Genomic DNA, 19,343 nt, shown 5'->3' with positions numbered 1-19,343 from the left:
CTTGTAAATCTGTTTCAGTTCTTTGTAAATTCTGGATATCAGCCCTTTGTCAGATGGGTAAACTGCAAAATTTTTTTCCTATTCTGTTGGTTGCCGATACACTCTAATGACTGTTTCTTTTGCCGTGCAGAAGCTGTGGAGTTTGATTAGGTCCCATTTGTCTATTTTGGCTTTTGTTGCCAATGCTTTTGGTGTTTTGGTCATGAAGTCCTTGCCTACGCCTATGTCCTGAATGGTTTTGCCTAGGTTTTCTTCTAGGGTTTTTATGGTGTTAGGTCTGATGTTTAAGTCTTTAATCCATCTGGAGTTAGTTTTAATGTAAGGTGTCAGGAAGGGGTCCAGTTTCTGCTTTCTGCACATGGCTAGCCAGTTTTCACAACACCATTTATTAAACAAGGAATCTCTTCCCCATTGCTTGTTTTTGTCAGGTTTGTCAAAGATCGGATGTTCGTGGATAAGTTGTGTTGCCTCTGAGGCCTCTGTTGTGTTTCATTGATCTATATCTCTGTTTTGGTACCGGTACCATGCTGTTTTGATTACTGTAGCCTTGTAGTATAGTTTGAAGTCCAGTAGTTTGATGTCTCCCGCTTTGTTCTTTTTGCTTAGAATTGACTTGGCTATGCGAGCTCTCTTGGTTCCATATGAAGTTTAAGTTGTTTTTTTTTCCAGTTCTGTGGAGAAGGTCGTTGGTAGCTTGATGGGGATAGTGTTGAATCTGTAAATTACTTTGGGCAGTATGGCCATTTTCACAATACAGATTCTTCCTAACCATGAACATGGAATGTTTCTCCATCTGTTTGTGTCCTCTCTTATTTCATTGAGCAGTGGCTTGTAGTTCTCCTTGAAGAGGTCCTTTACGTTCCTTGTTAGTTGTATTCCTAGGTATTTTGTTCTCTTTGTGGCAATTGTGAATGGCAGTTCGTTCTTGATTTGGCTCTCTTTACGTCTGTTATTGGTGTACAGGAATGCTTGTGATTTTTGCACATTGATTTTGTATCCTGAGACTTGCTGAAGTTGCTTATCAGTTTCAGGAGATTTTGGGCAGAAACGATGGGGTCTTCTAGATACAATCATGTCATCTGCAAATAGAGACAATTTTACTTCCTCCTTTCCTATTTGAATACCCTTTATTTCTTTTTCTTGCCTGATTGCTCCGGCTAGAACTTCCAGTACTATATTGAATAGGACTGTTGAGAGAGGGCATCCTTGTCTAGTGCCAGATTTCAAAAGGAATGCTTCCGGTTTTTGCCCATTCAGTATGATGTTGGCTGTTGGTTTGTTATAATAGCTTTTATTATTTTCAGATGCATTCCATCAATACCTAGTTTATTGAGGGTTTTTAGCATAAAGGGCTGTTGGATTTTGTCAAAGGCCTTCTCTGCATCAATTGAGATAATCATGTGGTTTTTGTCTTTGGTTCTGTTTATATGGTGAATTGCCTTTATAGACTTGCATATGTTGAACCAGCCTTGCATCCCCGGGATGAAGCCTATTTGATCATGGTGGATAAGCTTTTCGATGTGCTGTTGTAGTCGGCTTGCCAGTATTTTATTGAAGATTTTTGCATCTATGTTCATCATGGATATTGGCCTGAAGTTTTCTTTTCTTGTTGAATCTCTGCCGGGTTTTAGTATCAGGATGATGTTGGTCTCATAAAATGATTTGGGAAGGATTCTCTCTTTTTGGATTATTTGGAATAGTTTCAGAAGGAATGGTACCAGTTCCTCTTTGTATGTTTGGTAGAATTCGGCCGTGAACCCGTCTGGACCTGGGTTTTTTTTGGGTGGTAGGCTCTTAATTGCTGCCTCGACTTCAGACCTTATTATGGGTCTGTTCAGGGTTTCACCTTCTTCCTGGTTTAGGATTGGGAGGATCCAAGTGTCCAGGAATTTATCCATTTCTTCCAGGTTTACTAGTTTATGTGCATAGAGTTGTTTGTAATAATCTCTGATGATGGTTTGGATTTCTGTGGAATCTGTGGTGATATTGCCTTTATAATTTTTTCTTGCATCTATTTGGTTATGCTCCCTTTTCTTTTTTATTAATCTGGCTAATGGTCTGTCTATTTTGTTGATCTTTTCGAAAAACCAAGTCCTGGATTTATTGATTTTTTTGAAGGTTTTTTTTGTGTCTCTATCTCCTTTAGTTCTGCTCTGATCTTAGCTATTTCTTGTCTTCTGCTAGGTTTTGAGTTTTTTTGATCTTGCTCCTCTAGCTCTTACAGTTTTGACGACAGGGTGTCAATTTTAGATCTCTCCTTGCTTCTCATGTGGGCACTTATTGCTATACATTTTCCTCTAGAGACTGCTTTAAATGTGTCCCAGAGTTTCTGATGTGTTGTGTCTTCATTCTCATTGGTTTCGAAGAACATCTTTATTTCTGCCTTCATTTCATTGTTTATCCAGTTAACATTCAAGAGCAAGTTGTTCAGTTTCCATGAAGGTGTGCGGTTCTGAGTTAGTTTTTGAGTTCTGAGTTCTAACTTGATTGCACTGTGATCTGAGAGACTGTTTGTTATGATTTCCATTCTTTTGCATTTGCTGTGGAGTGATTTACTTCCAGTTTTGTGGTTAATTTTAGATTAGGTGTGATGTGGTACCGAGAAGAATGTATATTCTGTGGATTTGGGATGGAGAGTTCTGTAAATGTCTATTAGGTTTGCTTGGTCCAGGTCTGAGTTCAAGTCCTGGATATCCTTGTTAATTTTCTGTCTGGTTGATCTGTCTAATATTGACAATGGGGTGTTAAAGTCTCCCACAATTATTGTGTGGGAGTCTAAGTGTCTTTGTAAGTCATTAAGAACTTGCCTTATGTATCTGGGTGCGCCTATATTGGGTGCGTATATATTTAGGATCGTTAGCTCTTCTTGTTGCGGTGATCCTTTTACCATTATGTAATGTCCTTCTTGTCTCTTTTGATCTTTGTTAGTTTAAAGTCTATTTTATCAGAGATGAGAATTGCAACTCCTGCTTTTTCTTGCTTTCCATTTGCTTGGTAAATCTTCCTCTATCCCTTTATTTTGAGCCTTTTTGTATCCTTGCATGTGAGATGGGTTTCCTGGATACAACACACTGATTGGTTTTGGCTTTTTATCCAATTTGCCAGTCTGTGTCTTTTGATTGGGGCATGTAGTCCATTTACATTTAGGGTTAATATTGTTATGTGTGAATTTGTTACTGCCATTTTGGTGCTAGCTGGCTGTTTAGCCCATTAGTTGATGCAGATTATTCATTGTGTGGTGCTTTTTACCATTTTGTATGTTTTTGGAGTGTCCGGTACTGGTTGCTCCTTCTCTATCTGTAGAGCCTCTTTCAGGAGCTCTTGTAAAGCAGGCCTGGTGGTGATGAAATCTCTGAGTACTTGCTTGTTCGCAAAGGATTTTATTTTTCCTTCACTTATGAAGCTTAGTTTGGCTGGATATGAGATTCTGGGTTGAAAGTTCTTTTCTTTAAGGATGTTGAATATGGCCCTCACTCTCTTCTGGCTTGTAGGGTTTCTGCTGAGAGATCAGCTGTGAGTCTGATGTGCTTCCCTTTGTGGCTAGCCTTAGGTTTCTCTCTGGCTGCCCTTAGCATTTTCTCCTTCATTTCAACCCTGGTGAATCTGACGATTATATGCCTTGGGGTTGCTCTTTGTGAGGAATATCTTTGTGGTGTTCTCTGTATTTCCTGGACTTGAATATTGGCCTGCCTGGCTATGTTGGGGAAGTTTTCCTGGATAATATCCTGAAGAGTATTTTCCAGCTTGGATTGATTCTCTTCTTTGCATTCAGGTACACCTATCAAACGTAGATTAGGTCTTTTCACATAGTCCCACATTTCTTGGAGACTTTGTTCATTCCTTTTTACCCTTTTTTTTCTAATCATGGCTTCTTGTTTTATTTCATTGAGTTGATGTTGGACCTCTGATATCCTTTCTTCTGCTTGATCAATTCGGCTGTTGAAACTTGTGCATGCTTCGTGAAGTTCTCGTGTTGTATTTTTCAGCTCCATCAATTCACTTATATTCCTCTCTAACTTGTCTATTCTCGTTAGCATTTCGTCAAATATTTTTTCTAGGTTCTTAGTTTCTCTGCATTGGGTTAGAACATGTTCATTTAGCTCACAGAAGTTTCTTACTTCCCACCTTCTGAAGTCTGATTCTTTCATTTCATCACACTCATTCTCCATCCAACCTTATTCCCTTGCCAGTGAAGATTGCGATCCCTTGTAGGAGGAGAGGTATTCTGGTTTTGGGTGTTTTCATCCTTTTTGTGCTAGTTTCTTCCCATATTTATGGATTTATCTACCTGTCGTCCTTGTACTTGCTGACTTTCAGATTGGGTCTCTGAGTGGATGCTCTGTTTGTTGATGATGAAGTTATTTCTGTTTCTTAGTTTTCCTTCTACCAGTCTGCCCCTTCTGCTGTATGACTGCTGAGGACCACTCCAGGTCCTGCTTGCTTGGGGATCACCTGCAGCACTTGCACAACAGTAAGGGTTGCTACCAGTTTCTTCTTCTGCTATCTTTGTCCCAGAAGGATACCCACCAAATGTCAGTCTGAGCTCTCCTTTATGAGGTGACTCTTTGGATATACAGGGGTCAGGGAGCTGCTTGAGGAGACCGTCTGTCCTTTTTAGGAGCTCAAGGGCTGAGCTGTGAGCTCCATTGTTCATTCAGAGCTGCTGGGCAGGTACGTTTAGGTCTGCTGCAGCAGAACTCATAAACCGCCTTTTGTTCCCAGGTGCTCTGTCCCAGGGAGTTAGGGCTTTATTTATGAATTTCTGTTGTGCTGCTGCCTTTTTTTTTTTTTTTTTTTTCAGGGCTGCCCTGCCCAGCAAGGAGGCAGCCTAGTCACTGTCTACCTGTAGAGGCTTTGCTGAGCTGCTGTGGGCTCTGCCTAGCTGCCGTGTGAACTTCCCTGTAGTCCTGTTTATATGGGTTTAGTTAGAACTGCCTCGGCAATGGTGGCCCACCTCTGTATTGGCGTACTCTGTCTGTAATGACAGGTTGCCTTGGCAACGGTGGGTTGCCTTGGCAACGACAGGCAGCCTCAGCAATGGCGGGTTGCCTTGGCAACTGCAGGCAGCCTCAGCAATCGTGGGTTGCCTTGGCAACGGCAGGCTGCCTCAGCAATGGCGGACTACCTCCCTAGGGGTGGAGTGCCTTGGTAATGGCGGACCCCCCTTCCCCACAGAGCTGGACCGTCCCGGTTTCAGCTGGGCTTGCTGTGAAACTCTCAATCTAGAGAGTTTCTGATTGCTGTTCTTTTGTGGGGGTGGGACCAGCTGAGCCTGATCACCTGGCTCCCTGCCTCAGAGCCTTTTTTTTCTGTTTAATTTGAACAGTTGAATCTATCCCAGGTATTCTAGTCGCCCTCTGCGCTTCACTGGGAGCTGCAACTCCGAGCTGTTCCTAAACCGCCATCTTCAGGATCGTTTCAGTTTTGTTTTTGTTTTTTTTCCCCCTTGGTATTTGGTTCTGCCTTTTTACATGCTTGATATTTGTTTTTAGTTGATTGTTGGATATAATACGTAAAAAATTAAGCTCTGGCTGGCATTTTTTTTCCAAAGAGAATTTATTTTTCTTTTGGTAGGCAGTTAATGTAGGGATAGATAGCATTGATATGATTAGAGGCGAATTTTTGTTTTTTTGTATGTTCTGTTCTATTTTGTTCTCCCCCCACCCCCTGCATCTTTATTCTTATGCTTCTAGGATATGGTCCCTTGGAGATCTTGACTTAGAGCTAGGATTGCTTACCAGTCTCATCTCTTTTGTGGTGGGACCTGGACTCTAAATTTTAGCCCCCTAGCATAGGAATACTTTCAGAGGATTTACTTAGTTCCTTAGGCTCCTACCTGCTGCTATCTGTTTAGTTTCTTAGCTTGTCACAGCACAGTTTAGGGTCTAAAAATCTCTCAAGGAAGAAAGAAGCAGAGATATTGACTTTGCCGCATTATATTTCCTTTCTCGCCAAGATCTTTGCCTTCAAGCATTTAGTTGCTTTTTACTACTTTTAAACAGCTTGTTTTCTTTAAATTCAGTTTTTCTAGTTTTCAGTGGGAGTTTTAGTCCTATACCAGCTACATCTTCATTGTGGAAGTAGAGGTACAGTATGTGCTTCATTTTGCTTATTTTAAAAATCATATATATGGCCTTTTTTCTTTCTTTTATTTTTTTTACTGAGCTGTGTTTCTAAGATTCATCCTATTTGATTCACTAACTCCAATTTATTTTCACTGTTATGGTTTTATTTTGTATATCATATCTGCATATAGCTTTTAATTACCATACACAACCAATAAAATTACACACTATTTTATTAGTTGATTTATTGACATTCAAGTTATTGTGACTACAAAGTACACATCTCATGCTACATGGTAAGTATTAAACTTCATGAGATCATGTTGTTTTCATATTTTACATTTCTATACCCGAGAGTGCCTTGTAGTAGAGTGCCCAATGCATGGGAGCACAGATACTGGTCAGTGGCCTATTAGGAACTGAGCTACACAGCAGGAAGTGAGTGGTGGGTGATCGAGTATTATTGTCTGCGCTCTGCCACCTGTCAGATCAGTGGTGGCATTAGATTCTCATAGAAGCACAAACCCTATTGTGAACTGTGCATGCAAGGGATCTAGTTTGCATACTCCTTATGAGAATTTAATGCCTGATGATCTGAGGTAGAACAGTTTCATCCTGAAACCATCCCCCAACTTCATTCCATGGAAAAATTGTCTTCCATGAAACCAGTCCCTGTGCCAAAAACGTTGGTGACCACTGCCTTATATACAGTAGGTGCACAGTAATGTGTATGCAGTATATCGTTGGCAGTGTTTCAGTATTATGATGACCCTGAATGTACTAGAAAAATTAGTCATCACCATTTACCATTTAAGTATAATGGATTATTTGACAGTGTTTTCAGTATTATGATAACCTTGAATATACTAGAAAAATTAATCTTCACCATTTACCATTTAAGTATAGTGGATTTTTATTTTTAAAAATATTTTAAAGTCCTTTTATGAATAATGTGCTGGAGAAAGAATAAAGGGTAGTGAAAAACAACTTTATTGGAAATTTTACTAGTAATTTGAACACTGCGAACCCAAATTTTAATTCCATGTATTCCAAGTTGAAGACGTGTGCTCAAATATGTCAGTGTTCTTTATAACTGCAGTTGACCCTTGAACGATGTTGGGGTTAAGGGCACCAACTGCCTGCTCAATTGAAAATCTGGGTAGAACTTTCAACTCCCCACATTTTAACTACCAATAGCCTGGTACTGACTGGAAGTCTTACCAATAACACAGTCATTAATACATATTTTGTAATGTTATATATATTATATACTATATTTTTATGATAAACTAGAGAAATATGTTAACTGTTCATTAAGTGGAAATGGATCATCATAAAGGTCTTCCTCCTTGTCTTAATGTTGAGTAGGCTGAAAAGAGGGAGGAATAAGAGAGATTGGTTTTGCTATTTTGGGGTAGCAGAGGTAGAAGAAAATCTACTTATAAATAGACCTGTGTACTTTAAATTCATGTTGTTCAAGGGTCAACTGTATTTACTTGTCAGTTTTCATGCTTGAATATGGTACATGTGCATACTGATTCTAGATTTTAGACACATTTCTAGTAGGTTCTAGCTTGTAGTTACTTCTGGTTCTTGTATTTGCATCATCAAAATGTAATACTAAGTCCAGATCTCAAATACACCACTAATAAGTCTTGGCTTATCATTACTTCTGTACATGCATTGCCAAATTCAAATAAATTTGAGAACTTTGAGAGTCATGATTTGGTTGAAGAAAAGATGACTGTCTTTGCTCCGTAATTGTAAAACATATTAATAAATTATTTTCATTTTTACATCATCTGTTTCCTTCTAAGTACTTTTACATATGTATCTGCCTTCAACATTTGTCCACTTATGAACCGTATTAAGTACATTTTGGTGTACAAACATCATAAAAGATGGAAGAATTTTATCACACATCCTTTTAGCAAAATGGGATGGTCCAGGTTTTTGTCATGACATGATGTAATTTGAAGTCCTTCCTAATAAATGACCAAGTGAGGATACCATATTTTCTTTTCGTTCTTAGAAGTATATTGTTCATTCCTTTTTTTTCAGTGAGACTGTTCATCTAGCACATCATCTGAAAATCATAATCTGGTTTATTGCTTATAGGGTTGATTTCACCATCATTATAATTAGAGTCCAGAGCACTGGTTCTCATCTGGGGACAGTTTTTTCCCATTAGATTCTTCTATGAGAATCTAATGCCACCACTGATCTGACAGGTGGCAGAGCGCAGTCTGGTAATGCCTGGAGACACTTTCAGCTGTTGTAACCAGGGGGTGAGGGGAAGTGGAGTCTAATGGCATCTACTCGATAGAGACCAGGGATGCAACTAAACATCCTATAATGTACAAGACACTTCCCTGCCACAAAGAATTATCTGTTTCAAAATGTTAATACTGCCTAGGTGGAGAACCTTCAGTCTAGAGTGGTTATCTATCTTTTTGCAGTTATCTTCTACTTTGTCTAAATTTTCCTTTTTTTTTTTCTATTTGTAAAAAATGAAAAATTCAGATTTTTCGACTGCATTCAAGAAAAACTACAAAGAAGTTATCTGCAGACTCTTTAATGCTTTCATGAAAGATGATGCAATACTTGGAGCAATACAGAAAGAAAACCGAAGGATTATGCATTAGTGATTATTTTATACTATATCATTCTTTCATGTTTCTACATGAAAGGTCTTTCTACTGTGCTTTGCATTTTAGTCTTTTTGTTAGGATAGTTGGGAACAATTGATAATTAATGTGAAAGGATTCCTGGGCTACTGATATACCAAAATTAGGAAAAATAAGATTATTAAGATTCCATAATATATTAGATTTATAAAAGGGTTCAATGGACCCATATGGTAATTGCAAACAGAATAGAATGAGTTTATTCTATTAAAGAAAAAGTAGATTTTCTTCTTTAGAAGACTTCTAAGAAATAATAAATGTTATAACATATTCATCTTTAAAACAGAATTGATTAAAAAGGAACTAGATCTGTGTACAGAGTGGGTATTGTATAAAAAGGCTTTTGCACTCATAGAGGTTTGTTAAATGCTGAATCTAGTGAAAATCCCTTCTCAGAAACTTTTTTTTTAAATTGAGATTAAGTTTCGCTCTTGTTGCCCAAGCTAGAGTGCAATGGTGTGATCGTGGCTCACTGCAACTTCTGCCTCCTGGGTTCAAGTGATTTTCCTGTCTCAGCCTCCTGAGTAGCTGGGATTACAGGCATGTGCCACAATGCCCAGCTAAATTTGTATTTTTAGTAGTGACAAGGTTTCTCTATCTTGGTCAGGCTGGTCTTGAACTCTCAACCTCAGGTGATCGCCCACCTCAGCCTCCCAGAGGACTGGGATTACAGGCATAAGCCACCATGTCTAGCCTGCTCAGAACTTCTAACTTGTTCATTGTACAGTGGAAATATCCAAGTATATTGAATTTCTAATACAGTATTTGATTATAGAATCCTTTTCATGTTCAGTGAAACATAATTAGGAGACGTTTAATTTATAGAATAACAGGCATTACAAATAGAAAAGTTATTTTATGTTATTGAGTATTGTAAGGTTAAGTGACTCAAGTTATAGACAAATAGTTTTGTTCATTTCAGGTAGGTATTTTAGGAGGCATTATATCTTTTGTCATTGTTCAAAAATATTTGAAATATTTATTTCTGCAGTTGCTTTTTTTTTTTTTTGAGATGATGTCTCATTCTGTTGCCCAAGCTGGAGGTCAGTGGCACGATCTTGGCTCACTGCAACCTTCATCTCCTGGGTTCAGACGATTCTCCTACCTCAGCCTCCTGAGTAGCTGGGACTACAGGCATGTGCCACCATGCCTAGGTAAGTTTTTTTGTATTTTTTAGTGGAGATGGGGTTTCACTGTGTTGGCCAGGCTGGTCTTGAACTCCTGACCTCCTGATCCACCTGCCTCGGCCTCCCAAAGTGCTGAGATTACAGGCATGAGCCAGCATGCCCAGCCTGCTGTTGCTTTTAATGAGTGCATGTGGCATACTGAAAACTTACTCTCGAGGATTTTTGAGCTCTTTTGGTTTTTAAAAAATTTGCCAAAAGATATTGGGAGCAAAATCTATTAAGATTGACAAATACTGTCTTTAGTCAAATGACATGTGATCATCAATAATGACTATTGTTTTCTAGAGAATAAAAATATTGAAAGAGTTGGTCGTGGTGGCTCATGCCTATAATCTCAGCACTCTGGGAGGCTGAAGCAGGCGGATCACCTGAGGTTGGGAGTTTGAGACCAGCCTGACTAACATGGATAAACCCTATCTCTATTAAAAACGTAAAATTAGCTGGTTGTCATGGTACATGTCTATAATCCCAGCTACTCGGGAGGCTGAGGCAAGAGAATCGCTTGAACCTGGGTGGTGGAGGTTGTGGTGAGCCGAGATTACACCGTTGTACTCCAGCCTGGGCAATGAGCAAAACTCCATCTGAAACACACACACACACACACACACACACAAAGATAGGTTAAAAATGTCTGTGCAATAGAGCATTGTTGGAAACTCTTTATCCTTTCATGATAACTTTAAAAAAAATCATGTCATTTGAATGTATTAATTCCTGTATTTTTGTTTGAAGATCAGTCTTCTTACTTTGGAACTGTACATTCTTGATAGTCTTTTACACCAAGTCCTGTTTGGGAATTAAACATTTTTGTCTGAGGTATGTTAGGAAGGTTTGTCATTGCTTTTAGTTCATTAAATAAATCCATAAGGCAAGGATGAACAGGTCTTCTTGGCATAGCTCTCCTACTGATATTTCTGCTCTTGACCCTTTTGCTACATCTGTGGTATTGCTGACTCTCATCCGGAGGTGTGGGCTTGAAAAATTGCTGTTCATCCTTAGGCAATAATCATTGTAAGCAAATCAAGTGCTTCTTACAGAGTTTAATCCTGATTTGCATTTTAAAATAGCTGGATTATAGTTATAGATTATCTTTTGACCAAGGCTATATTTGTCAAAGACTGATGTGCCCTAAAGATAGGGCATCAATTTTTGGTAAATATGGGCAAACATCTGGTCTTAATTTTTTGGTAATGGCCATTACTGGAATGTGCAAGAATGAGCTTTTTAAAAAGTGAGGAAATACCAGTTTCTCATTGTTACTAAGTAAGCACCAGAGTTCATTATAAGACAGCATTGTATAGCAGAAGTGGTTGCTGTGTTCTGATTCCTTGTTTTTATTGACATGTATTAGATGTACATCTTTTTGGACTACATTTCATAATTTGATGCATTCATATAATCAAATCAGGATAATTGGTAAATTTATCACCTTAAATATTTATTGTTTTTTGAGAAGGGGTCTTGCTCTGTTGCCTAGGCTAGAGTGCAATGGCACGATCACAGCTCTCTGCAGCCTCAACCTCCGAGGTTTATGTGATCCTCCCCCTCAGTCTCCTGGGTACCTGGGAGTATAGGCATGTGCCACCACGCCTAGCTAATTTTTTGTGGAGATAGGGTTTCTCCATGTTGTCCAGGCTTAAATACTTATGCTGGAAACATTTGAATTAATTCTCTTTTAGCTAGTTTAAGATGTATAATCAATTAATGTTAATGGTAGTCACCCTACTGATCTATCAAACACCAGGGCTTATTTCTTCTAAGTGTATATTTTTGCCCATTAATCAACCTTTCTTCATCCCCTCCCCTGCCTGATCCTCACTACGCTTGTTGGCTTCTGGTATCTTCCAGCCTATTCTCTATCTTCATGACATCCAGTTTTTAGTTCCCACATATGATTGAGAACATATGATATTTGTCTTTCTATGGTTGGCTTGCTTCACTTAACATAATGACCTTCATCCCATCCATGTTGCTGTAAATGACAGGATTTCATTCTTTTTAATGGCTGAATAATATTCCATAGTGTACACATACCACATTTTGTTTATTCATTCTTCACTGATGGACACTTAGGTTGATTCTATATCTTGGCCATTGTGAATAGTGCTGCAGTAAACATGGGAGTGCAGATAACCTTTGATATACTGATTTCTCTCTAGAATCAGACTTGTAGTGGACTTGTTGTATCATATGGTAGCTCTATTAGTTTTTTTGAGAAATCTCCATACAGTTCTCCACAGTGGCTGTATTAATTTATATTTCCACAAATAGTATACAAGGGTTCCACTTTCTCTATATCCTCACCAGCATCTGTTATTCCCTGTCTTTTTTGATATAAGCCATTCTAACTGGGATGTGATGATACCTCATTGTGGTTTTGATTTCCATTTCTCTGATAAGTAGTGATGTTGAGTATTTTCTGATTTACCTGTTGGCCAGGCCATTTGTTTGTCTTTTGAGAAATGACTGTACAGGTCTTTGAACTATTTTTAATTCAGATTTTTTTTGTTGTTATTAAGTTGTTTGAGCTGTTTGTATATTTTGATTATTAATTCCTTGTCAGGTGGATAGTTTGCAAATAGTTTCTCTCATTCTGTGGGTTGTCTCTTCACTTTGTTGTTTGTTTCCTGAGCTCTGCAGAAGCTTTTTAGCTTGATGTAATTCTGTCTGTCCATTTTTGTTTCAGTCGTGTGTGCTTTTGAGATCTTACACAGAAAGTCTTTGCCAATACTAGTATCCTGGAGAGTTTCCCCAGTGTTTTCCTTTAGTAGTTTATAGTTTCAGGTCTTAGGTTTAAGTCTTTAATCCATTTTTATTTGATTTCTGTGTCTGATGAGAGATAAGCATCTAGTTTAATTCTTCTGCATGTGGTTATCCTATTTTTTTCTGCACCATTTATTGAAGAGATTATCTTTTTTCCATTGTACATTTTTGGCACCTTTCTTGAATATGAGTTAGCTGTAAATGCATACATTTATATGTGGGTTTCTCTGTTCTGCATAATTGGTCTATTTGTCTCTTTTTATGCCAGTACCATGCTGATTTGGTTATAGTAGCTTTGTAGTATATTTTGAAGTTAGGTAGTATGAAGCCTCTCCAGTTTTGTTCTTTTTGCTCAGAATTGCTTTGACTATTTAGGTGTGGGAATTCACTCAGGATAGTGGCAAAAGTATTAAGAGAAACGTAGTAGAGAAAAGTTATAAAAAATAGTCTCAAATCCTTTTGGAAGGCCTAAGGGTGTTTTCACGGTTTCAGTAGAAGTTTTGGCTGAAGGCAGCCTAAATCCCCCTTACATTTAGTTTATAAGTGAAGCAAATAGCTAGGGTATGTGGGGGAGTTTACCTAACTAACTCGTTTATTCCTGTGGTCTTAAAACTAACTTTTGAACCAGATGGTCCTCTTGGGGGAGGTTGGCCAGGGATATTATCCACTAATGGTGTTTGCTTTGGGCATTGGAACCTGAGCCTTTGATCTTTCTCTGCAAGTGTGTTGACTCAAGTATTTTGTCAATTAAGCTTTGCTAAATAAATGTGAGTCTCACTGGCTGGGGAGGGCTGGCGGCTGCAACTGTTTACAGCACTTTCCAGGGAGTCTGTAAGAAGCCGCAGGGACCCTCAGCGGAATCTTACAAATCATAGTATCTGTGTGTCAGTGTACTTTCTTCACCTGTCGTTGAGTCAGGGTGATCTGCAGGTGGTGATCCTGACAGTGGCATACAACAGGGGGTGACTGTGACATTCAGGGTCTTCGCTCCATGTAAATTTTAGGATTTATTTTCTTTCTCTTCCTTCCTTTCTTTAAGTGTTTACTATAATTCAGCAGTGAAGCTATCAGCAGTATGGGTTTTTCCTTGGTGCAAAACTTTTTGTTATGGCTTCAATCTCATTACTTGTTACTGGCTTATTGAGGTTTTCTGTTTCTTCGTGGTTGAAGCTTAGAAGATTGGATGTGTCCAGGAATTTATCTATTCTAGGTTTTCCAATTTGTTGTCATATAGTTGTTGTTAATAGTATCTATCTTTGTATTTCTGTGGTCTGAGTTCTTGTGTCTTCTCTGTTTTCTTTTTTTTCCATAATCTATCTAAGTATTTTTTTTGATTTTTTATCTTTCCAAAAACACCAGCTTTTGTTTTATTGGTCTTTTGCATGGTGTTTTTAGTCTCACTTTCATTTTTTTCTACTATGCTCTTTATTATTTCTTTCCTTTTACCAATTTTGGGTTTGTGAAGTCTTTCCCAAGGGTAATCAAGTCATCTTCATCTTTCTCCTGTGCACGTCTTTTTTTGTGTGTGTGGCTCCTTTTAAGATTTTTTGTTTGTTTGATTCTAGTTTTGACAATTGGATTATGACATTCTATTGTATAGTTTTCCTCATGTTGCTTGTCCTTAAGGTTTGTTGAGCTTTTTGAGTCCATTGATTTATAGTTTTTTTTTCATTAATTTCAGGAAAGTTTTGGCTATTAATATTTCAGATGTTTTTCCAGTCCTCCCCTTCCCCTGCTTCCCACCTTAGGGATCTCCAGTTGCATGTGTTAAAAGAAAAACTTAAGACAAATTAAACTTAACAGAGTTTAATTGAGCAAAAAATGATTTGCAAATTGGGTAGCCCCAAATGAAAATAGATTCAGAGCAACCTTGGCTCTGCCATGTGGTCAGAGAGGATTTATGGACAGAAAAAGGAAAGTGACAGAAAATGGGTGAGGTACGGAAAAAGCTGGTTTGGTTACAGCTCAGCATTTCCCTTTATTTGAACACAGTTTGAACAGAGGACTGCCTGCGATTGGCTGAAACTTGGTGATTAGTACGAGAGTAGGTTACTGTCTGTATACACATCCAGTTAGGTTACAGTTAACTGCACAGCAAAGCCTTTAGGACAAACTTAAAATATGTAAGAGGCAGCGTTAAGCTCAACTGAACACATGTATATTAGATTGATTGAAGTTGTCTCACAGCTTACTCATGCTCTGTCATTTTTAAAAAATTCCTTTTTCTTCCTGTTTCATTTCAGACAGTTTCTGTTACTGTGCCTTCAAGTTGACTAACCTTTTTGTTAGCAATATCAAACTTGCCATTAATCCATTAGTGTATTTCTAAATCTCAGACATTGTAGTTTTTATCTCTAGAAGTTCAATTTGGCTCTTTAAACATATTTTCCATATTTTTACTACTTTTTGAATATAATGGTATACAGTTATAACAACTTTTAATGCCCTCTATTCTATCTATGTCAATTCTGGGTTGATTTGATTGATTATTATTCTCATTTTATGTTGTGTTTTTCTGCCTCTTTGCATGCCTGGTTATTGTTGATTGGATATCACATGTGTTTTTTTTTGTTGTTGTTGTTTTTCTTAACCATGTTTAGTGCTGGCTATTTTTGTAGTCCTATAAATCTTCTTGAGCTTTGTTTTGGGATGTAGTTAAGTTACTTGGTAACAGTTTGAACTTTCTGATATTTACTTTTCTAATTTGTTAGGTAGATCTACAGAAGGGCTTATTCTAGGGCTAATTATTCTCCACCATTGAGACAATGTCTTTCTTAACTACTCTACCCAGAGCCTGTGAATTATGAGTTTCCCCAGTCTGCTTGGTGGGATCAGGCACTGTTCCTAACCATGTGTGAATAGTCTGTTCCTTCTCATTCTTTAGAAGTTGTTTCCCTGGCCCTGTGTAGTTTCCTTACATCCATGTGCTGCAATGTATCCTACTAAATATTTCAGGGGTTTCAGCTGCTCTGTGCAGCTCTCTCCTATCTGATGCTCTATCCTATGAATCTAACTGTCTTGGTTTCTCTACCATCTCAGCTCATTTCAATCATGAAGTCTTCCGGGGTCACCCTTAGTTCTTCTAACCTGTCTTGGCCTGAAAACTCTCTTGGCAATAAACGAGCAATTTTAGAGCTCGCTTACTTTGTTTCTTGTCTCTCACAGTTCACTCTGTTTTGTTGCCCGATGTTCAGTGAAACCACCATTTCATAGATTCTGTCTTTTGCCATTGTTGTTTCAGATGGGACAGTAGATCTGATCTTGGTTATTCTATCTTCGGCAGTAGTGGAAGCTTCCTGCAGGATTTTACTTACGGAGTTTGACAGGCTATTCTAAAGTTCATTTGTAAGAGAAAATTCACAATAGCTGAGTAGATTTTGAAGGAAGAACAATGAAGAGTGGATTGCCATTCCACGTAACAAAACATGATAAAGCTATATAGTTCAAATAGTTTACTGTTTGTGCAGGAATAGATGAATAGATAAATGACCAAACGTAGAGTGTGTTTGTGTATACACAGACAAACATGAATTTATGGCAAATGTGACATTTCAAATCAGGAAGGGGTAGTATTAGGATAATTGATTATCCATTCAGAAACCAAAAATTGACTCTTAAAACTGTATTCATTAGAATATGGATTTAGCATCTTGTGACAGAAACTCAAAGTAATAGTTCACGAAAGGCAGAAGTTCATTTCACATGGAAGAGTCTGAATTGTGTAGCTAAATGGGAACTCAGGTTCCTCTTGTTTTTTGCCTTTTCATCCATAAGGTATTTTCCTGTCTCTGTAGTCTAAAATGCCTCATATTCTGACCTGTGGAAAGGGGGAAGTTAAGGGGCCGGGCACAGTGGCTCACGCCTGTAATCCCAGCACTTTGGGAGGCCGAGGCAGGTGGATCACGAGGTCAAGAGATCGAGACCATCCTGGTCAACATGGTGAAACCCCGTCTCTACTAAAAATACAAAAAATTAGCTGGGCATGGTGGCTCATGCCTGTAATCCCAGCTACTCAGGAGGCTGAGGCAGGAGAATTGCCTGAACCCTGGAGGCGGAGGTTGTGGTGAGCCGAGATCGCGCCATTGCACTCCAGCCTGGGTAACAAGAGCGAAACTCCGTATCAAAAAAAAAAAAAAGAAAAAAAGAAAAGAAAGGGGGAAGTTAGGTGAAGGGAAGGCATATTTTTCCTCCTGAGGGCACAATGCAAAATTTTCTTGTATCTCTTCTGTTCCCAACCTCCAGGTATGTTGGAAAATAGTCTTTATTCAGGACAGTTTTGAATAGCTCAGTGTCTAGCTAAATGTCCTATTAATGTAGAAGAAGTGGAGAACAGATATATAGGGATAAGTAGCAATCTAACCTTTGCCATACCTAACAAATTTCAAATGGATTACAGAAAAATATAAAAATGCAAAGCTGTAAGTACTAGAAATATACATAGAGGAGTCTGTTTATGATCTATAGGTTACAAAAGTCTTCCCTAAACAAGAGACAGAAAACATAAGCTATACAGGATGATATTGATGGCTTTTTATTACATGATAATTAAAAATGGCTATATGACAAAGTTAAGATAAATCACAGAAAAGTAAATATATGCAAATGAAAAATTATATTCATGATATATAAATATACATGCAAGTAAAAACATTAATATTCATTATATATATGAAAAAAGTAATATTCATGTTATTTTTTTTACCTGTAAATTGGTTAAAAACAAATACCCCAGTAGAAAAATGGACACAGCATATGAATAATCCACAGAGAAATCCAAGTAGTTCATAAACATTAATGTACATTCCCTGTCTCATAATTTGAGAAATGCAAATAAAAATGATATCTTTTGTTTGTCTATAATACCAGTAACCATTGTTAGCCAAAGTATGTGGAACATGGTTACTGTCTTGCAGTGATGGTGGAAATATAAATTTTTACAGTCTATTTGGAGGTCAGTTTGGCAGTATCACAATTAATGTTGCAAAATTTTCTGACTCAGTAGTTTAACTTCTAGGAATCTTGTAAAAAATAATCAACATGTGAACTAAGTGATGTCTGGACAAGGATGTTAATTGTATCATTGTAGCAACTAAAGATCATAAATTATATCAATGAGGAAATATTTTTAAAAATTATTATACATCCATGCAATTAATGTAGCTGTTAAGAAGAATGAAGTGGTTCTGTGTAGATAGACATAAAATCTTCAGAATATGTTAAGTGAAAAAAAGTCGCAGAATGGCATATGTAGAAAGAATCCATTAACATAAGAAATCAAACCCGAAGTGTGTGTGTCTCTTTCTTTTTGCAATTTTATAGAAAAAGCCCTAGAAGGGTAGATACCACTCTGTATAGTGCTTACATTTAGAGAGGGATGTTGGGGAGATAGCGGTTTATCCCATATTCTCCAATGTGGCTGGAAATTTTCTTAATAGAGACTCATATTTCTGTATTGAACAAATCATGACTGTTACAAAAAATAATCTAATCTTTTGGCTTTCATATGTTTTGCTAGGATTGGTCCAAAGGAAGATTTTTTCCATTGTTTGAAATGTAACTTATGCCTAGCTATGAATCTTCAAGGAAGACACAAGGTATATAATTTAGTTTGTATAATTTTTTTTTTTTTTAATTTTTTTATTGCATTTTAGGTTTTGGGGTACATGTGATGAACATGCAAGATTGTTGCATAGGTACACACTTGGCAGTGTGGTTTGCTGCCTTCTGTCCCCTCACCTGTATCTGTCATTTCTCCCCATGCTATCTCTTCCCACCTCCCCACCCCCCCCGCCCCTCCCCCATTTCCCCCCAACGGACCCCAGTGTGTAGTGCTCCCCTCCCTGTGTCCATGTGTTCTCATTGTTCAACACCCACCTATGAGTGAGAATATACGGTGTTTGATTTTCTGTTCTTGTGTCAGTTTGCTGAGAATTATGGTTTCCAGGTTCATCCATGTCCCTACAAAGGACGTGAACTCATCATTTTTGATGGCTGCGTAATATTCCATGGTATATATGTACCACCTTTTCCCTATCCAGTCTATCATCGTTGGGCATTTGGGTTGGTTCCAGGTTTTTGCTATTGTAAACAGTGCTGCAATGAACATTCGTGTACACGTGTCCTTGTAGTAGAATGATTTATAATCCTTTGGATATATACCCAGTAATGGGATTGCTGGGTCAAATGGGATTTCTATTTTTAGGTCCTTGAGGAATCGCCACACAGTCTTCCACAATGGTTGAATTAATTTACATTCCCACCAACAGTGTAAAAGTGTTCCTATTTCTCCACATCCTCTCCAGCATCTGTTGTTTCCCGATTTTTTAATGATCGCCATTCTAATTGGTGTGAGATGGTATCTCAATGTGGTTTTGATTTGCATTTCTCTGATGACCAGTGATGATTAGCATTTTTTCATATGTTTGTTGGCCTCCTGTATGTCTTCTTTTGTAAAGTATCTGTTCATATCCTTCGCCCATTTTTGAATAGGCTTGTTTGTTTTTTTCTTGTAGATCTGCTTTAGTTCTTTGTAAATTCTGGATATCAGCCCCTTGTCAGATGGGTAGGCTGCAAAAATTTTTTCCCATTCTGTTGGTTGCCAATTCACTCTACTGACTGTTTCTTTTGCCGTGCAGAAGCTG

At 37.9% G+C, this 19,343-nt stretch overlaps 1 protein-coding gene across 2 annotated transcripts in view; it reads left to right on the top strand.

Moving 5' to 3' along the window:
• Window positions 1–19,343, top strand: part of RCHY1 (ring finger and CHY zinc finger domain containing 1) — a 45,608-nt gene that overhangs the window by 9,493 nt on the left and 16,772 nt on the right. The window contains exons 1-2 of one of the 2 annotated variants that reach the window (XM_074396281.1): window positions 213–9,906; window positions 18,218–18,296. In XM_074396281.1, coding sequence (XP_074252382.1) covers window positions 9,899–9,906; window positions 18,218–18,296 — 87 coding nt within the window. In that variant the 5' untranslated portion in view covers window positions 213–9,898. Of the gene's footprint in view, window positions 1–212; window positions 9,907–18,217; window positions 18,297–19,343 lie in introns of those variants that run through there. The other variant, XM_010342604.3, reaches the window with a different exon arrangement.

This window comes from Saimiri boliviensis, chromosome 3, assembly GCF_048565385.1.
Source record: "Saimiri boliviensis isolate mSaiBol1 chromosome 3, mSaiBol1.pri, whole genome shotgun sequence".
NCBI lineage: Eukaryota > Metazoa > Chordata > Mammalia > Primates > Cebidae > Saimiri > Saimiri boliviensis.
Note: the sequence above shows the minus strand (reverse complement) of the source record. Positions and strands in the feature narration are given on the sequence as shown.